General features: G+C 39.7%; 1 protein-coding gene across 1 annotated transcript; it reads left to right on the top strand.

Annotated features, from left to right (window-relative positions):
- The first annotated feature begins 7,507 nt into the window (after positions 1–7,507).
- Positions 7,508–16,431, top strand: fzr1b (fizzy/cell division cycle 20 related 1b). The gene is made up of 14 exons (XM_077521789.1): positions 7,508–7,687; positions 7,884–8,067; positions 9,244–9,345; positions 9,919–9,982; positions 10,065–10,192; positions 10,275–10,357; positions 10,444–10,627; positions 12,015–12,080; positions 14,096–14,198; positions 14,274–14,455; positions 14,522–14,755; positions 15,671–15,775; positions 15,858–15,950; positions 16,031–16,431. Exons 2-14 carry the CDS (start codon positions 7,990–7,992, stop codon positions 16,070–16,072), a joined length of 1,464 nt encoding a protein of 487 aa, XP_077377915.1. The 5' UTR covers positions 7,508–7,687; positions 7,884–7,989; the 3' UTR covers positions 16,073–16,431.
- Positions 16,432–16,456: the final 25 nt, after the last annotated feature.

Genomic DNA, 16,456 nt, shown 5'->3' on the forward strand with positions numbered 1-16,456 from the left:
GTGGTGTGTCATATTTCAAAGACATGCTGATTTTCACAATCATGTTATGTCATCGCCTTTGGCCCAAAGTCAACGGGGAAAACTTGTACAACATTTGCTAAAAATTCAACACCACAGGTAAAACTTGTGCAAATGTTGAGTGGAAAATTTGCTATTCTCTCAGCATTGATATGAGTCACATGCATCCCTTGACTTATGAGTTCAGTCCCCTAGGCCACAAACTCGATGCAATGTAAACAGGAAGAACAGAAGAGATAGTGATGCTATGCGCTTAGCCCTCAGGTCGTTCACTCTCCCATGGCCTCGAGCACCTTGACCCAAACTGATAAGCACCTGAAATACACGATCCACAAGCCGGGAAGAAAAACGGAATTAGCATGAAAAGCAATGATGACGTCAAACAGCTTTGAGTTTCTGACTAAGTCAATAAGACACACAAGGAAACACTTGATATCATTTCAGCTGAGTATTGTGTGGCTGCTGAAAGACAAGCATTCATACTAATACGGTTTTGCGTCAAAAAATGTTGTTGTGGGGCTGCTCGGTATCGAGCAATCATTCGAATATTTCCTGCAACGGTGTGTCAGACTCGTCAGGCATTAGATATTCAGTCAAGTGCTAGAAAAAAAAATGCATTGATTTGTCTTTTTTGGAAAGATGTCAACCCCTGATGTATATCTATATACCGTATACAAGGCTTAACATGAAACTTGAGGAATCTTCCTAGTAGGGGTGTCAAAAAAAAAAAAAAAAAATCGATTCGGCGATATATCGCGATACTACATCGCGCGATTCTCGAATCGATTCAATAATCGGCAGAATCGATTTTTTTTTTTTAAGGATTCACACCTTGAGCATGGAAGAATGTTATATGAACGGAACATTAAGCCTTAATATTTTATTTTAATGCTGTTCAAACATGAAACAGATTACAACCTCTATAAGATTGAAATTTCAGATAAATAAATAATACATTTTCATATAAATCTTACACTCTACAAGCTTTCTGATTAGTATTTTCTAAATTTGAATGAAAAAAAATCGCAACAATCGACTTATAAATTCGTATCGGGATTAATCGGTATCGAATCGAATCGTGACCTGTGAATCGTGATACGAATCGAATCGTCAGGTACTAGGCAATTCACACCCCTACTTCCTAGACATTCATCAAAATGAACTGTGGTGTCTATTGACAGTAAATACAGGCGCAGTCATTTATTTATTTTTTTTCCACCCATAGTGGTGCGCCACTCTTCCATGGTAACAGGCAGGGAGTTTCTTGAATAAAAGTCAAGTGGTTTGTCACCGACTGACGTCACGCGACTGATCCAACTCTGGCAGCGGCGTCTGTTGAGCTGTCTGGTTTCGGGCTGGACCGGATGTTCCTCACAGCCGCTCGGCTTCCTCCCTCACCGGCGTCACCGCTCTGCCAGCCGGATCCCGAGAAGGCCCGCGGACTTTTTGGCTGAGGCAGGGAGGAAGACAACCGCTTCCTGCAAAACAAATCTGCTCTTTCCGTATCCACGTTCGGAAAACAAACGTCTTCCTGAATTTTTCACTCACCAGCTGTTGTTTGTTTTCATTTGGTTTGACAGTGAGTAGTGAAGTCAACTGGGCAGTCCGGGGGAACAAATTGAAGGGGATATTAGTTGTGGGCGTTGCAGGGGAATTCTATGCAAGCTTGGCTCTCGAGTGTGACGGGCAGTGATGAGTTCAGATGGCCTCAGACAGATGAGGAAGGAAGAAGGCTGAAATAGAAATTGTTCTCAGGAAAATGATGACTTTCGAACAGATAAGATGCAGCAATTTGCTACACGGAGGAGTTTCTCTTGCTCTCCTGCTGACTCTGAAATGCAACATTAGGACAATAACAGGATGGGTGCTTCCCAGTAAATGTCATCAACCGACAGCTTATCAAACATTTGTGGGTGTTATTGACATGGCATGTTGTCTTGTTTTGGTTTTACTTAAGGCAAACATCCAACATATTCATTCACAAAGTAACTAATTGAATCTAGCTGAATAAATAAACTTGAGTAACTTCTAAATTTCAAAATGTATCCTACTTTTTTTTTATGAATGAACCCATTACACTCTTGTATTGATACAATTATACAATGACAAGACATCTTAAGGCGTAATAAAGTTCCAAGATTCTCACAAATTCATTTATGTCTCAGAAATAACACCATTTATAGTTCAGTATAATACTGTGTGAATCCTGGCACTTCAACTCATGGATCCCTCTGATGTATTGCAACAACATAATGACGCTCTCCACTGTGGCATTAATGGTAAAGAAAGCTCCAGTGACAAAGATGTAATATTTGTAAAAGAAGACAAAAACCACTTAGATGTCATTTCATTACATTGCATATTATTGTGGGAATGCTGAAAGCATTCCACATATGTTATTCGGATTTCTCCTCACTTTTTTTTGGCGAAACACTCCGTTCAAATTACAACTTGCTTCAAAAATTCCCGCATTCCGGTTTATATATCGTCTGATTCAAAGTTACTTACAGTACTCGCACAATTTGACGTTAAATATCAAGTTTTGCCCATTCATTTTCAATGGGACTTGACATTGAACTTTTTCAAAGTCCCACTTTCCACGCCCACTTCCATACATACAACCGATCAACATTACGAGCTCTGTGATGCTGCTCAGTTCTTTTGATTCATTTATCATTCAACTTCAATTCAAACTTTGTAATTTTCATATAATTTATCTTTCAATTTACTTCAGAAGCATTCAGCTTAGCATTCAGCTATTGGCATTCAGCTTTCAGCATTCCTGCGCAATTTCTCCAGAATTGCACTTAGTCTAGTTATTATTATTTTTGTTATTATTATTATTATTATTATTATTATTATTATTATTACTTATATTATTCTCATTATTATTATTAGTAGTAGTAGTAGTAGTAGTAGTAGTATCATCATTATTATTATTATTATTATTATTATTACTTATATTATTCTCATTATTATTATTATTATTATTATTATTATTATTATTATTATTATTATTATTATTATTATTACATTATGTATTATAAATCACAAAACTTTGCTTGGGACACATAACAGTGAAGACATTTTGGCATTAAAAGTTTGAAAAATGTTACATTATAATTTTGTTTTAATTTTTGTTTTTTTGTTTGTTTTAAGAAACATTTATTTTCGTGCTCACTCATATCAGCAACATTGACTTTCAAAAGGAAATTCAATGGGGCATCTTTACTCTTACTGACTGATATGATATATGATATGATATGATATGATATGATATGATATGATATCTAGGGGTGTGAATTGCCTAGTACCTGACGATTCGATTCGTATCACGATTCACAGGTCACGATTCGATTCGATACCGATTAATCCCGATACGAATTTATAAGTCGATTGTTGCGATTTTTTTCATTCAAATTTAGAAAATACTAATCAGTAAGCTTGTAGAGTGTAAGATTTATATGAAAATGTATTATTTATTTATCTGAAATTTCAGTCTTATAGAGGTTGTAATCTGTTTCATGTTTGAACAGCATTAAAATAAAATATTGAGGCTTAATGTTCCGTTCATATAACATTCTTCCATGCTCAAGGTGTGAATCCTAACCCGAAGTCAGACGTTTTGTTGAATATTTTTCCATTAAAAATGGAAGTTTAAAAATCGATTCACACACACACACACACAAAAAAAAAAAAAAAAAAAAAGGCAATGATGATAAGACGTTGAATCGGTAAGAATACCGAATGAACAATTCTGAGCTCTTAAAAAAAAAATAAAAAAAAAATCGATTTTTTTTTTATTGAATCGATTCGAGAATCGCGCAATGTAGTATCGCGATATATCGCCGAATCGATTTTTTTTAACACCCCTAATATGATATGATATGATATGATATGATATGAAAATGACATGTACTGTATATCATTAGATGTGTGATTGGATGTATAAGAACACTGTACTACATTTATTTTTGATCAATTAGACATAATATAACATAAATAATTAAAACAAATTAAAAAAAACAATGAAAGACAAGAGGACGGTGAGTCTGTCCGTATATTCTTTGCTGTGTGTCAAATCGCATTTCTCACGATGAATTTCAGGACACGGAACCAGGCTGACATTTGCACCGACTGACCTCGAGGCTCTTCAGCCATCGCGCAGTCAGCTCGGGAATGGTTGGGAACATCCCTGTGGCATCAAACAACAGCATGATGTCATCTTACTGAGGGAACACAAACACGGCTTGGCTCTGCATCGTGATGATGGTGATGACAGAGACACAGACGGTGCCATGGCGGAGGAACAAATGCTGCAGGGTGAGAGGAAGCCTCCCCACAGACCCGTTTCCACATCAGTGAGGGGTTTGTGTGTCCGATTTTCACATCCAAATCCCAGCAAATCCTCACGACCAAGGTCGACAATAAACCTAATCACATTGACCCCACGCCTCCTCCTTTTCAATCAATCCATAAATATTCTAATTGGACTTAGGCTGCTGGGGAAGGAGAACAGCACCTCTTTTGGCTCTCCTGTGTGTCAAAGTGAGCAAGTGCGTAGGAGGCGATGCTCAACATGCACTGCAGTGACAGTCTTGTCACACTGCTTGTGCCGGAACGAGGCCTGCACAAATTATAACATCCCACTGGATGCATCGAGAGAGGCAAATATAAGCACAATATAATGCTGTTTAGAGGAGGAAAAACATCAAGTTGATCAATGATGTACAGTACAACATTATTATTGTGCAATTTCTGGAGAAATTGCGCGTGAATGCCGAAAGCTGAATGCTGACATTTGAGTGCATAATGTGAAACAATAATGTGAAATGACATTAAATTAATGGATGTTAAAGCTGCCGAATGCAGAAAATTGAATTTCAAATGACTGCTGCCACCTGTGGCCAAAAAATGAAACTGCACACTCCATTCTTCAATTGCACAATACACACATGACGTCACATCCGCAGAGGGCGGGAAATTCAAAGCTGAATCCTAGAGGTAAATAATTTTGGAATTCACAATTTGAAGACGTCAAATAGAGTAAAGCATGGTTGTGCCCCTTTAAATTCTGTGTTGCGAATAAGAGTAAAGAAATTCATTTCAAAATTTTGCATAATAATTATCCTTAGACTTAGACTAGACTTAGACTTGACTTTATTGATCCCTTTGGGATGGCGCCTGCAGCAATAAGAACAGACAATAAAATAAAAAATAATTCAATCAATCAATAAATAAGGTTATTACACCAGAGATTTAATTAATAATAATAATAATAATAATAATAATAATAATAATAATAATAATAATAATAATAATAATAATAATAATAATAACAATAAATACAAATTAAATCAATCAAGAAATAAGGTTATTACACCAGAGATTGAATTAATAATAATAATAATAATAATAATAATAATAATAATAATAATAATAATAATAATAATAATAATAATAATAAATAAAAATTCAATCAATAAATAAATAAGGTTATTACACGGGAAATTGAATTAAATAAATTAAAGTACAGTAAAGTGCCATATTTGTGAAGTGAAGTGCACGCTACTCTATATGTTGTAATAATTGTGGCAAATGTGTTATTGGACACTCAACAAATGCTGTTCTTTGGTAAACATGAAAAAAAAGCAAGCATTCTTTACTGTTGTCTCAATGAATAGAAAATACGGGTGTTTTACGATAAAACCTGACAAACAACGTGCAGAGGAGATGTGATTCAAGATGTGATTGTGTTTTACAGTAAAACCTGACTCGCCTCACTTTGTCATACACAAGCATTATCTCTAGGAAAAACACTGGCCACCTACAACAAGGAAAGCTCCTTCTTTGTCAGTTTCACCATGAGTGATGTCAAAGATATGATTAGCCAGTTGCTTTGTTGTTGTGAATTCCCATAAGGCTCAAACTGCACTGCATGGAGTCAGCTTCCGACATGCCCACTGGCTTGTTCTCTATTATAAGGAACGATAAGGAAGCCAAATGGGCCCCTCCACTCTGCTTGTTGTCACAGACGCTGCTTTCCACACGGTCGTCACGGCCTTCCTGAATGAAACGTGCTCCTGGCTGCACGCTGCTCCAAGTGCGACCGATGGGGATGCAGATATGATTATGTTGTGACTGGACTGCCCAAAACGTGCGATGTTGCTGGTCAGATATCGCCGAGTGTTATGTGGCTGTGCGCTGCTGGCATGTGCAAAACCAGCAATAAGCAATATAAGGTCAAGAGAGCCAAATTGAGTGGAAAGGCTACTCTCCTTGTTCATTTTGTTCACCAGTAAACCCAACACCTATGTCTTACATTTTGGAAAATAAATATAAGCGGTCAAGAAAATGGATGGATGGATGGATGGATGGAAATAAACAAACAAATAAATAGATAAATAAATACATAAATAAATAAATAAATATATAGGGAACTATTTTGTGTTATTTTTGCCACCTATGAGTATATACAGAAAAATAATACATAATATAAAATATTATATTTATATATATATATATATATATATATATATACAGAAAAGGTGGTCTGAGTAGATCCATATAGCGTCCGCCCAGATGACAGCGCTCTGTTAACACGTGCTGTAAATATAGGTTGGGTGTGTGGCTGTGTGTCAAAGGGCAGCGTGGCAGCCGGGCCTACGTGCAGATCTGAGGGCCACCAGAGATGCCGCACGGCCACTCGACCATGACGGTCACTGCCATTAAAGCCCTCGGAGCAGCAGCGGAGCGGTTTGCTTGTGTTTCTGTGTGTTTGTCATTGAATAATTGAGCACAACAAAATAGGCAGCTTTTTTGTCTTCACTTTGCCATGAATGTCTTGAGCTCTACTGTTTGTAAATGGTTTGTAAAAGTACATTGAGGTGCCTTGTGTATGAAATGTGCTATACATATATACATATATCCTTTACCGTCAAAAGAGCATGACTGTGCTATTAATCTGAGCAACAGAAAAGTCAATTAGCCATTCTCTCAATGATCATGTAAACTTTTCTGAATTTCACATCTATTGAGCATTCACTAATCATCTCTTTTCTTTTTCTTTTTTTTTTTTACCAAATTCATACACTTAATACAGAACCTTAATACAGTCGACCCAAACTATTTGTTGGGAGTAGGAACCTGATGACTGATTGCCACTGAAATGCATTGGAGACCCCCCCCCAAAAAAAAAAAATAATAATAATAATAATAAATAAATAAATAAATAAATAAATTCTGTATAGAACGGGGCAGGGGGTGGGGGGGAATTAAAAATAAATTGATTATAAAATGTATTATTCAAAAACTAAAAATAATTTACCAGCGGGTGCCGAACCGCGAGTATGCACAGGGGTCGGCTGACTGCACAGGAGAAGAAATAGATGTTGTTTTTTGGGTAGGAAAGCAGTGCCACCTTGTGGTCATAAGAGAGGAGCACCCTCTTGACACGACGGCGGCGAGTGCAGGAGTCAGGATGCGCCAACAGGCATCGCTACTGAGTCGCTCGAAGTCAGCCAGACTGTTCGCTTCCAGCTGATGCCGTCGCCATTTTTGTTGCGAACGTAAACACCAGCAGTGTGACACTTCTCACGCTTACGTTGGGCCACAGCGACGATACTGAAGATGAGAGGGAACCCCGGGACCTGAGCGCATTGTCAGTGGGGTAAGAGGCTCCGAATGACGTGATACTGCCATTTAAATGGCTGTCGTTTTGCCATGTAAATAGCACAGGAAGGCTGCCACTAGCGCACCATGAATATCTTATTTGTGTCTTTTTCGATTCAATTTCACCATAAGATGTAACCTAAAATGTCCACTTGCGAAGACGCTGTGACCGCACCTACGTTGTTTCTTTCCAGATGGGGGTTCCGCGTGGATTCCCTCACCGGGAAGGAACGGAGGATTAAACCGGGGAGGGGAGGGCAGCAGAGGGGGCCTCGGTGCCCGTCCGTCAGACCGCTTGACATGGACCAAGAGTATGAAAGGCGACTTCTGAGGCAAATCAACCTCCAGAACTTGCCCGCCGAGGCCCGGCTGATCAGGGTGAGATCCGGCTGGGAGAGGGAGATAGGCAATCAAACAACATCATAAATATTCTGACTTGAAACATACAGAGGGGTGCAAAAGTAGAGTGTAGTTTAGGGAAAAAAATAACATTATAAAATCCTAGTTTTTCATGTCTTTATTACTGTAGTTTTGGTATGACTTGTGAGTCACCTAAATATTAGGAACACTTCTGTCACTTCTGTCAAACTAGTAGCTCTCTGACAGGGTCAGTCAAAGATTATTATTATTATTTACTGCACACTATTTTTGTTGGTTCGGGTAGAATGTCTGCTTATTTTCCAAGTACAGGGAGTCCTCGAGTTAAGGCGCACTCGGCCTAAGGTGTTTCGACTTTACAGTGGTTACACCTGGTCTGTCATTTTGGCTCCTCGTACGCCATATTTGTGTTTTCCTCTCGTCCACTATTTAGCACTTAGCTGGTGCTAGCACTTGTGCACTTGTGGGAGTATCTTTGGCTTTTTCGCCCCCCCCCACATCATGGCCTCAAAGAAGAAGAAAGTTACGTCTTCTATCAATGGTTCAGGCAAAAGAAAAGCAATTACCATGGAAACGAAGCTAGACATCATAAAAAGATCGCAGAAAGGAGAGACACCGACGAACATCGGCAAAGACTTGGGCTTAAGTCGGCCAGTCGTACAGTATCATGCATTTTTTTTATTTTTAATGTATTCTAGATTTTTTTTAATGTAAATTATTTTGATGTACATATTGACTTGAGAGTCGAAATTCGGCTAGCGTAGGAACTTAACTCCGACGTAACTTGAGGACTCCCTGTATACAATTGGGTAAATGCCACGGGGGGGGCGAGACTTCTGACTTCCAGGTTTTCACACATCAGCTTAGATTCCGGTTTACGACGTGTGGGTCGCGTCCCAATATGCGCTTCCGACTTTGTGCCCCTTGGTTGTGTATTCCTGTCGACGGGTGCGAGTGTTTAGTGTGTGTGTGTCAGTTGTCCGAGGTACGTCAGAGAGCTGAGACGCCCATCGGCGGGAGCGCGCAGATGGGGGGGGGTCACAGGAATGGGGGATGCGAGTGTTGGAACACGGCCAGCAGTGGCCGGAAACGGCTTTGATGTGTGGAAACCTGGAGGTCGGAAGTCCGTGGCATCTACCCCATAATTCTATATCCAAATGGCTGACCTCTCCCCAGTGTGGAAGCGTTACCTGCAGCCCCATCAGTGTGAAGTCAGGTGACCGCTTCATCCCCACCCGCGCTGGAAGCAACTGGAGCATCAACTTCCACCACGCCAACGTGAGCCGTTTCCTTATTAACTCATTTGCTCCCAATAACGTGTAAATACATTTTTTTTTAATGTTCTAAGTGTCCCAAAGACGTATTTATACGTTTTTCTGTTGTTGTTTTTTTATGCTAGAGCATACAGAAGGCTTTGATTCAGCCTCTCAACTGCAAAGAATGGTTGCAGAAATGGTAGTTATTACACAAACGGCCAGCAGGTGGCAGCAGAGCAAAGGAGCTCAACCAGGGCCATGTAGAAAAAAAGCTCAGTTACTTATAATTTTAAATAGATTTGTGAAAACTGATGAAACTTAGCTCTCTTCTAATGCTAATTGCTGCAAAACGGAAACAGAAACCTACTTTTTTTTTTTCCTGATGAAAGAAGAGACTTTAATCTTTCTTTTGATAGGTTCAATGCTTTTATAGCCATAAAACACAATATTCTGTGGGCCTTGCAAAATCAGTCAAAATCCAGTAAAACAGCCGGGAGCGAACGGGACTACTTCTGTGAAAATGGCTGGAAGTGAATTGGTTAATGACGCCTGCTCAGGTGATCCTCACTGATGTTTGTCTTCCTCCTCCGTCCAGGAGAACTGTCGCTCCCCCAGCCAAACCCATAAAGCAAAAGATGCCAGTTCAGATACAGGCAAAGGTCAGGAATCCTCTTTGGTGGCTGTTAATGTGACCAGTGTCCTTGATGATATCTCTCAAACAAGATGTATGACTTCCAACAGATACTGTGGCGTATGCGGCCCTGTTGAGGAATGAGTTACTGGGTGCGGGGATAGAATCTGTGTCAGAACTTCACGCAGATGAAAGGCGACATGTCGTCTACTCTCACGGCTCACACGGCCTGTTTCGGGTAGGAAGATTGAAAACACTTCTCAGCTTAATCTTATGTTTTGTGAGCTATAGATGATTTTGTCTCTTATCTATCCACACAGTACACCGTCCACACTAAGAGCGTGCCTTTTGATCGCGATAACGAAGTGTCACCCTACTCTCTTTCTCCGCTTACTAACAAGAGGTAAGCTCGTCTGACTCGCTGAAATGACACATTTGCTTCTGTTTGCCTGTCACAAACCTCGATTCGTCCCTCACGCTCCTCTATAGTCACAAGCTGCTCCGCTCGCCTCGTAAACCGGCCCGTAAGATCTCAAAGATCCCCTTCAAGGTGCTGGACGCCCCGGAGTTGCAGGATGACTTCTACCTCAACCTGGTCGACTGGTCGGCGGGCAACTTGCTCAGTGTCGGTCTGGGAGCCTGCGTCTACCTGTGGAGCGCCTGCACCAGCCAGGTTATATCACTGTCACATTTGGTTCTGACTGTCCAGAACTATTATTATTCTTATGTATTTGTATTTATTTATTTTTAATCCACTAAAGTTGGACATAAGTTGAATTAAATGGATATAAGTACTTAGAATTTATTTTCTTCTATACATATGTATTATTAAACACCAAAACAACAAAATTATAAAAATTTAAAATAAAAAGTCTGCGCTAAACAGTTAGCAATCGCCATTAGCATTAACACGCAAGCGATTTCCATTTAAGGTAAACAAACACAAAACTACCATTTAGTTCACATATTTATCATTGAATCTACATTAAACATGTAATCATGTCTTAAAAGTCACTTACAGACCATGTTTCAACATTATTCAATGAGTAAACAAGTAGGGATGCACGACAATATCGGTGGCCGATAATTAGCGGCAATTATCGACCAATTTGACGTCAAACATATAAAACAGATTATAGAGAAATCTGCCGATAATTATCAGCAATTTGATTTCATACAGATAAATCAGATAATAAAGAAATCCAGCAATAATTATAGACATGCCATGTTGGTCCATCTGTTGTGGTTGTGGCTCATATCAATAAAATTCAGCTTCATGGTGCTTTACATACATTGAAACATTGTGCAAAGTTTATATAATGTTTCAGTGTATTTGTTAGACTATAGTAGGACTCGAAAGAATATTTGTATTCAAGTTAATTTTGCAAACAATTATCGGTTTACTTATCGGTTTACTTATCGGTTATCGACATCGGCACCTCTAAATTATTGGTTTATCGGTATCGGTTGGAAATAGCATTATCGTGCATCCCTATAAACAAGGATAGAGCTATAGCTGTAAGCTACATGAGGTAAATAACTTCCTGTTCCTGTCTTCTTCTGGGCACGTTTAGTGCATGACTGCCCTCTACTGGTTAAGTGATGAACGCCTAAACCGAGTGGCAGGTTATATTTTAGAATGATTACAGCAAATGTGCTTTTTAGGAAGCTCAGAACTTCCTTTCCTGTGTTATGGGGGACCTCAATGTGCTGTGCTGGTTTCAATAAAAATCCACTAAATAAATACTAAGTCAGTGAACGTTCGGCCACTAGATGGTGCACTAACAGAAAAAACAAAACTGTGTTATAAACCATGAATTGCAGGACGCTGTCGTCCTTTTGCGCTGCCACACAGCAAACACCAAGAACATTAAGTGCATTGTGAAAAGAGTTTTCGAGACAACGCGCAATTTAGTGCTATTTGGGATCTGAGTTTGAATCTGTGTTGTTCTTGGCTGTTGAGACCAACAAGGACCCACAGACTGCTAGCGTGACATGAGTTAAATAATTCCCTGTACTAAAGTGCTGCCAAGTGCAAACTGTCTGTTTTGTGCTCACAGGTGACACGGTTGTGCGACCTTTCGGTGGACGGCGATTCTGTGACTTCAGTGTGCTGGAACGAGAGGGTGAGCTGAGCCGCATGAAACCATGATTGTGTCTCGTTGGAGAATGACATGTTGCTAACGTTTAGTTACAGCAGGTTGGGGGGGCTTAAATCTGATTATTGATCATGCTGATCAGTCAATTATCTCATTAGTTTGTTCAACACGTTACATCATTTGATGTTAGCAAAAACAGCATTGCATGTTGATTGGGTAAGCCTGGAAAAAGTCGACCAAGTCGACTATAAAAATGCGTCGACTGAAAATTTCTGTCTCGGCGGTCCGGACCTTTTTTGCAGACATGAGGTGGACAGAAATTTGTTGATTTCATTGTAGCTAACACAGACAGCTCCAGTCGTTTATTGGGCTACTGTTGAAGCTTCTTCTGTAAGTGACTTTAAGACATTAGTCAAGTCAAGTCAAGTCATCTATTACACGTGTAATGTAGATATGATGTGTGTAGTGTTTGTTTACCTTAAATGGAAATTGCTAGCGTGCTAATGTTCATCGCGATTGCTAACCGTTTAGCATAGGCTAATTTTGTAGGTATATTAAATACCTATTAAATATTAAATATACCTACTGCTCATTCACAAAATATAATACATAATTACTAGTTTTATCCACTCAATTCTACTCGTGTAGATATGTGTTGACTAAATGTTTGTTATCCTTAAATGGAAATCGCTAGTGTGCTAATGCTAATTGTGATTGCTAACCATTTAGCATAGGCTAATTGTGATGCTGTTTAATAATGCTCATGCACTGAAGATCATAATTAATGGGTAGTTATAGCAAAAAATTCAACTCTTGTTCAACCTTGGTGGATTAACAAAAATAATAATAATAATGATACTATTTTTTTTTTAAACATTTTTATCATTATTTGATGGAATAATCGATAGAATATCGTTTTTAAAAAGATTTGATGGTGACAGCCGTAATGGTGTGAATGGAAACAAACACCATATTAGGTACACCTCTCACAAGATCCAAAAGAAGAGTTGTATCCAATGTGATTGATGACTATAACTTGAGATGTTCAATATCACTTTTGTCCTTACCAATACGGATAAAATAGTATGTAGAAAGTTGTCAAACAACCCAAATTGAGTTAGCAATGTTAGTTAGTTAGTTGGCTGGGTGAGTGCCAATACCTGCTATTGCTATTGGGCTATTACCAGGCAATTTTTCAAGCTATCGGTACCAGTATCAACTGGATCAGGAACTAGAACTTAGGAATTAGAAGAGTAGAAAAGTGCTATTAATTTCATACAATTTTAGGGAAAAATGCAAAATCAGGATATATAAGAAAATGATCTACCATTTACTTTTAGGTAAATGTATCGATGGCCTTCACTAGTATTCGATACAGTGAAATAAGGCCCGATACTGAGTATCAAGACTTATTCATCCCGAATTATAACACTATTTAGCAATGTCTAAATCTAAATCCCTACAGTATATAAATTATAGAGATGGGCGAGTACCGATACCAGGTATCGGTATCGGGCCGATACCAGCCTTTTTTCCAAATACTCGAGTACTCGTGACGCAGACGAGTACAAGCGAGCGATGGCAGAGGGGGAAGACGTTAAGTGAGTCCTCCATGCCTGTAACTGGCGCTAGCTTGCAGCAGTTTTTCACCAAAACTTCACCGGTTTGGAAATACTTCAAAATTGTGAATCTTAAACTAAAAGAGCATTTTTGTGTTTTATTTTGAGCGTTAAGACTATTGAAGAGTGACTGTGCTGTTTGGTTTTTTGTCAACATTAGAGGAAATATATTTGTTTAAAAATATCTTTCAGTGATTTTTTTTATTTCTCAAAATGTACTACTGGTATCGGCAGTTGGTATTGGTATCGGTGAGTACTGAGGGTCAGAGTATCGGTATCGGTCTGAAGAAAAGTGGTATCGAACATCCCTAATAAATTATGTATGTATTCAAAAATCACACTATTATCCGACATGATCAATCCAAATGAAATTCAACTTTGAGTGGTCTTAAAACAGTTTGACTTTGCATCTTTCTGTGTTAGGGGAGTCTGGTTGCTGTTGGCACCCACAAAGGTTACGTTCAGATCTGGGACGCGGCGGGTGGACGAAAGCTGACCAGTTTGGAGGGCCACTCGGCTCGTGTGGGTGCGTTACACCCCCAGCGCCGGTTAAGAACCTCTCGTCTTATTTTGCCGTGACGAGCGACCTGTTGCGTCCAAGGTGCGCTGGCGTGGAACGGGGAGCAGCTGTCATCGGGAAGCCGCGACCGAGTCATCTTGCAGCGGGACATCCGAACGCCCCCGTCTGCTGAGAGGAGGTTGCAGGGACACCGGCAGGAAGTGTGCGGCCTCAAATGGTCGCCCGACCATCAGCATCTCGCCTCCGGCGGCAACGACAACAAGGTAAACGAATCTCGCTTCCATCACGACATGACCGACTCGAGCGTTGACGTCCGTCTCGGTTTCCAGTTGCTGGTGTGGAACAGCTCAAGCCTGCTCCCGGTGCAGCAGTACAGCGACCACCTGGCGGCCGTCAAGGCCATCGCCTGGTCGCCGCACCAACACGGGCTGCTGGCGTCGGGGGGCGGCACGGCCGACCGCTGCCTGCGCTTCTGGAACACGCTGACGGGGCAGGCGCTGCAGAGCACCGACACCGGCTCGCAGGTGTGCAACCTGGCCTGGTCCAAGCACGCCAATGAACTGGTAAGCAATAAAGTTGATCATACAAACTGATCACTGGAGATGGACGGAAGAGGATTAGGGCCAGGGAAGAGAAAAAAAAAAAAAAAGGTTTGCAGGATTCTGACTTTATTCTCACAATTCTTACTTTTAATAGTTGTGTTTTTTTAGTTTTTTACTTGAATGTTTGACTATTTGAATTCAACTTATTAACTTTGCTGATGAAATTATGTTTCCCTTTTTATGTTTTTGTTCTGCTATGTGTCGAGGACCACAATGGAAATAAACCCTCTGGCTTTATTGTGTTTTTATCCTCAGTGATACCTGACTGGGTGATTGGAAGCTTTTGTTGTCTGTCGTCACCAAATAAAATCAAACAATCAATCAAAGTCATAATTCTCACTTTATTCTCAGAATTCTGACTTTAAAGTGTCACTTTAAAATCAGAATTCTGAGTCACAGTTCTGACTTTAAATTCTCACTTTAATATTAGAATTATGAGTCACAATTTTGACTTTAAAGTCAGTGACTTTAAATGGAAAATTTGCAGTTTAATCTCAGAATTCTGAATTCAAAGTGAGAATTCTGACTTTAATTTCAGAATTGTCACTTTTGTTGGAGAATTCTGACTTTAATCTCACTAACTGACTTTAAGGACTTGAAGGACTTTCAATTTTATAGTCTCTCAAAAACAGAATTATGACTTAAAGTCAGAATTCTGAGATTAAAGTCAGAATTCTGACTTTGAGAGACTATGAGAATGACTTGAAAATCAGAATTCTCCTTTTAAAGTCAGAATTCTGAGATTAAAGTCAGAATTCTCCTTTAATGTCAAAGTGAAAATCCTGCCAAACTTCTTTTTTTTTTTTTTTTTTCAACACTGGCCCTAATCCTCTTCCGTATAGATGAAATGAAAATTGGGTCTCTGTTTGTTCCCAGGTGAGCACTCACGGCTACTCTCAGAACCAGATCTTAGTGTGGAAATACCCGTCGCTGACGCAGGTGGCCAAGCTCACCGGACACTCCTACAGAGTTCTCTACCTGGTATGACAGAATCATCATCATCATCAGTGAAACCCGATGACATCATCATTATGTGATTTTTTTGATTTTTTTTGTTTTTTAGGCTGTGTCCCCAGACGGCGAGGCCATCGTCACGGGCGCGGGGGACGAGACGCTTCGCTTCTGGAACATCTTCAGCAAAACGCGCTGCACCAAGGTACGGACCTCGTGAGGTCATGTGATCAGCTTATCAGCGAATGTCAATTCATGTGACACTTATGTGTGTGTTGTGATTAGGAATCCAAATCTGTGCTGAACCTTTTCACACGAATCCGATAGAGGGGCGCTTCCCACAAGATGGCGGACCCGCAGCACTTCATCACCGCAACTCATTTGTTCGTTGGTTTGTTTGTTTATTTTACAAGTGTGCACTCTAAAGTCCCCCTCGTTACCCCGTCGGTGATGTTACACCTTTAAACACAAAGAAACGTTGGCTTCTTAATCATGATTTTTTTGTTGTTGTTGTTGTTGGTTTTGTTTTATGGTACATTAGCACAAATATACATGTTGAACAACTGTTGCATTTTTACTGCAGCTGAGAGAACAAGTCTGACTTTTTGTGTGTCTTTGTTGGGGGCAGATTTGGAAAAGGAGAGAATATTATGAGAGCAAAACAATAAATAACCCACATTAACGCATCATTGATAAAGAATGACTTTTTAT

The sequence above is a fragment of the Festucalex cinctus genome, chromosome 1 (genome assembly GCF_051991245.1).
Source record: "Festucalex cinctus isolate MCC-2025b chromosome 1, RoL_Fcin_1.0, whole genome shotgun sequence".
NCBI lineage: Eukaryota > Metazoa > Chordata > Actinopteri > Syngnathiformes > Syngnathidae > Festucalex > Festucalex cinctus.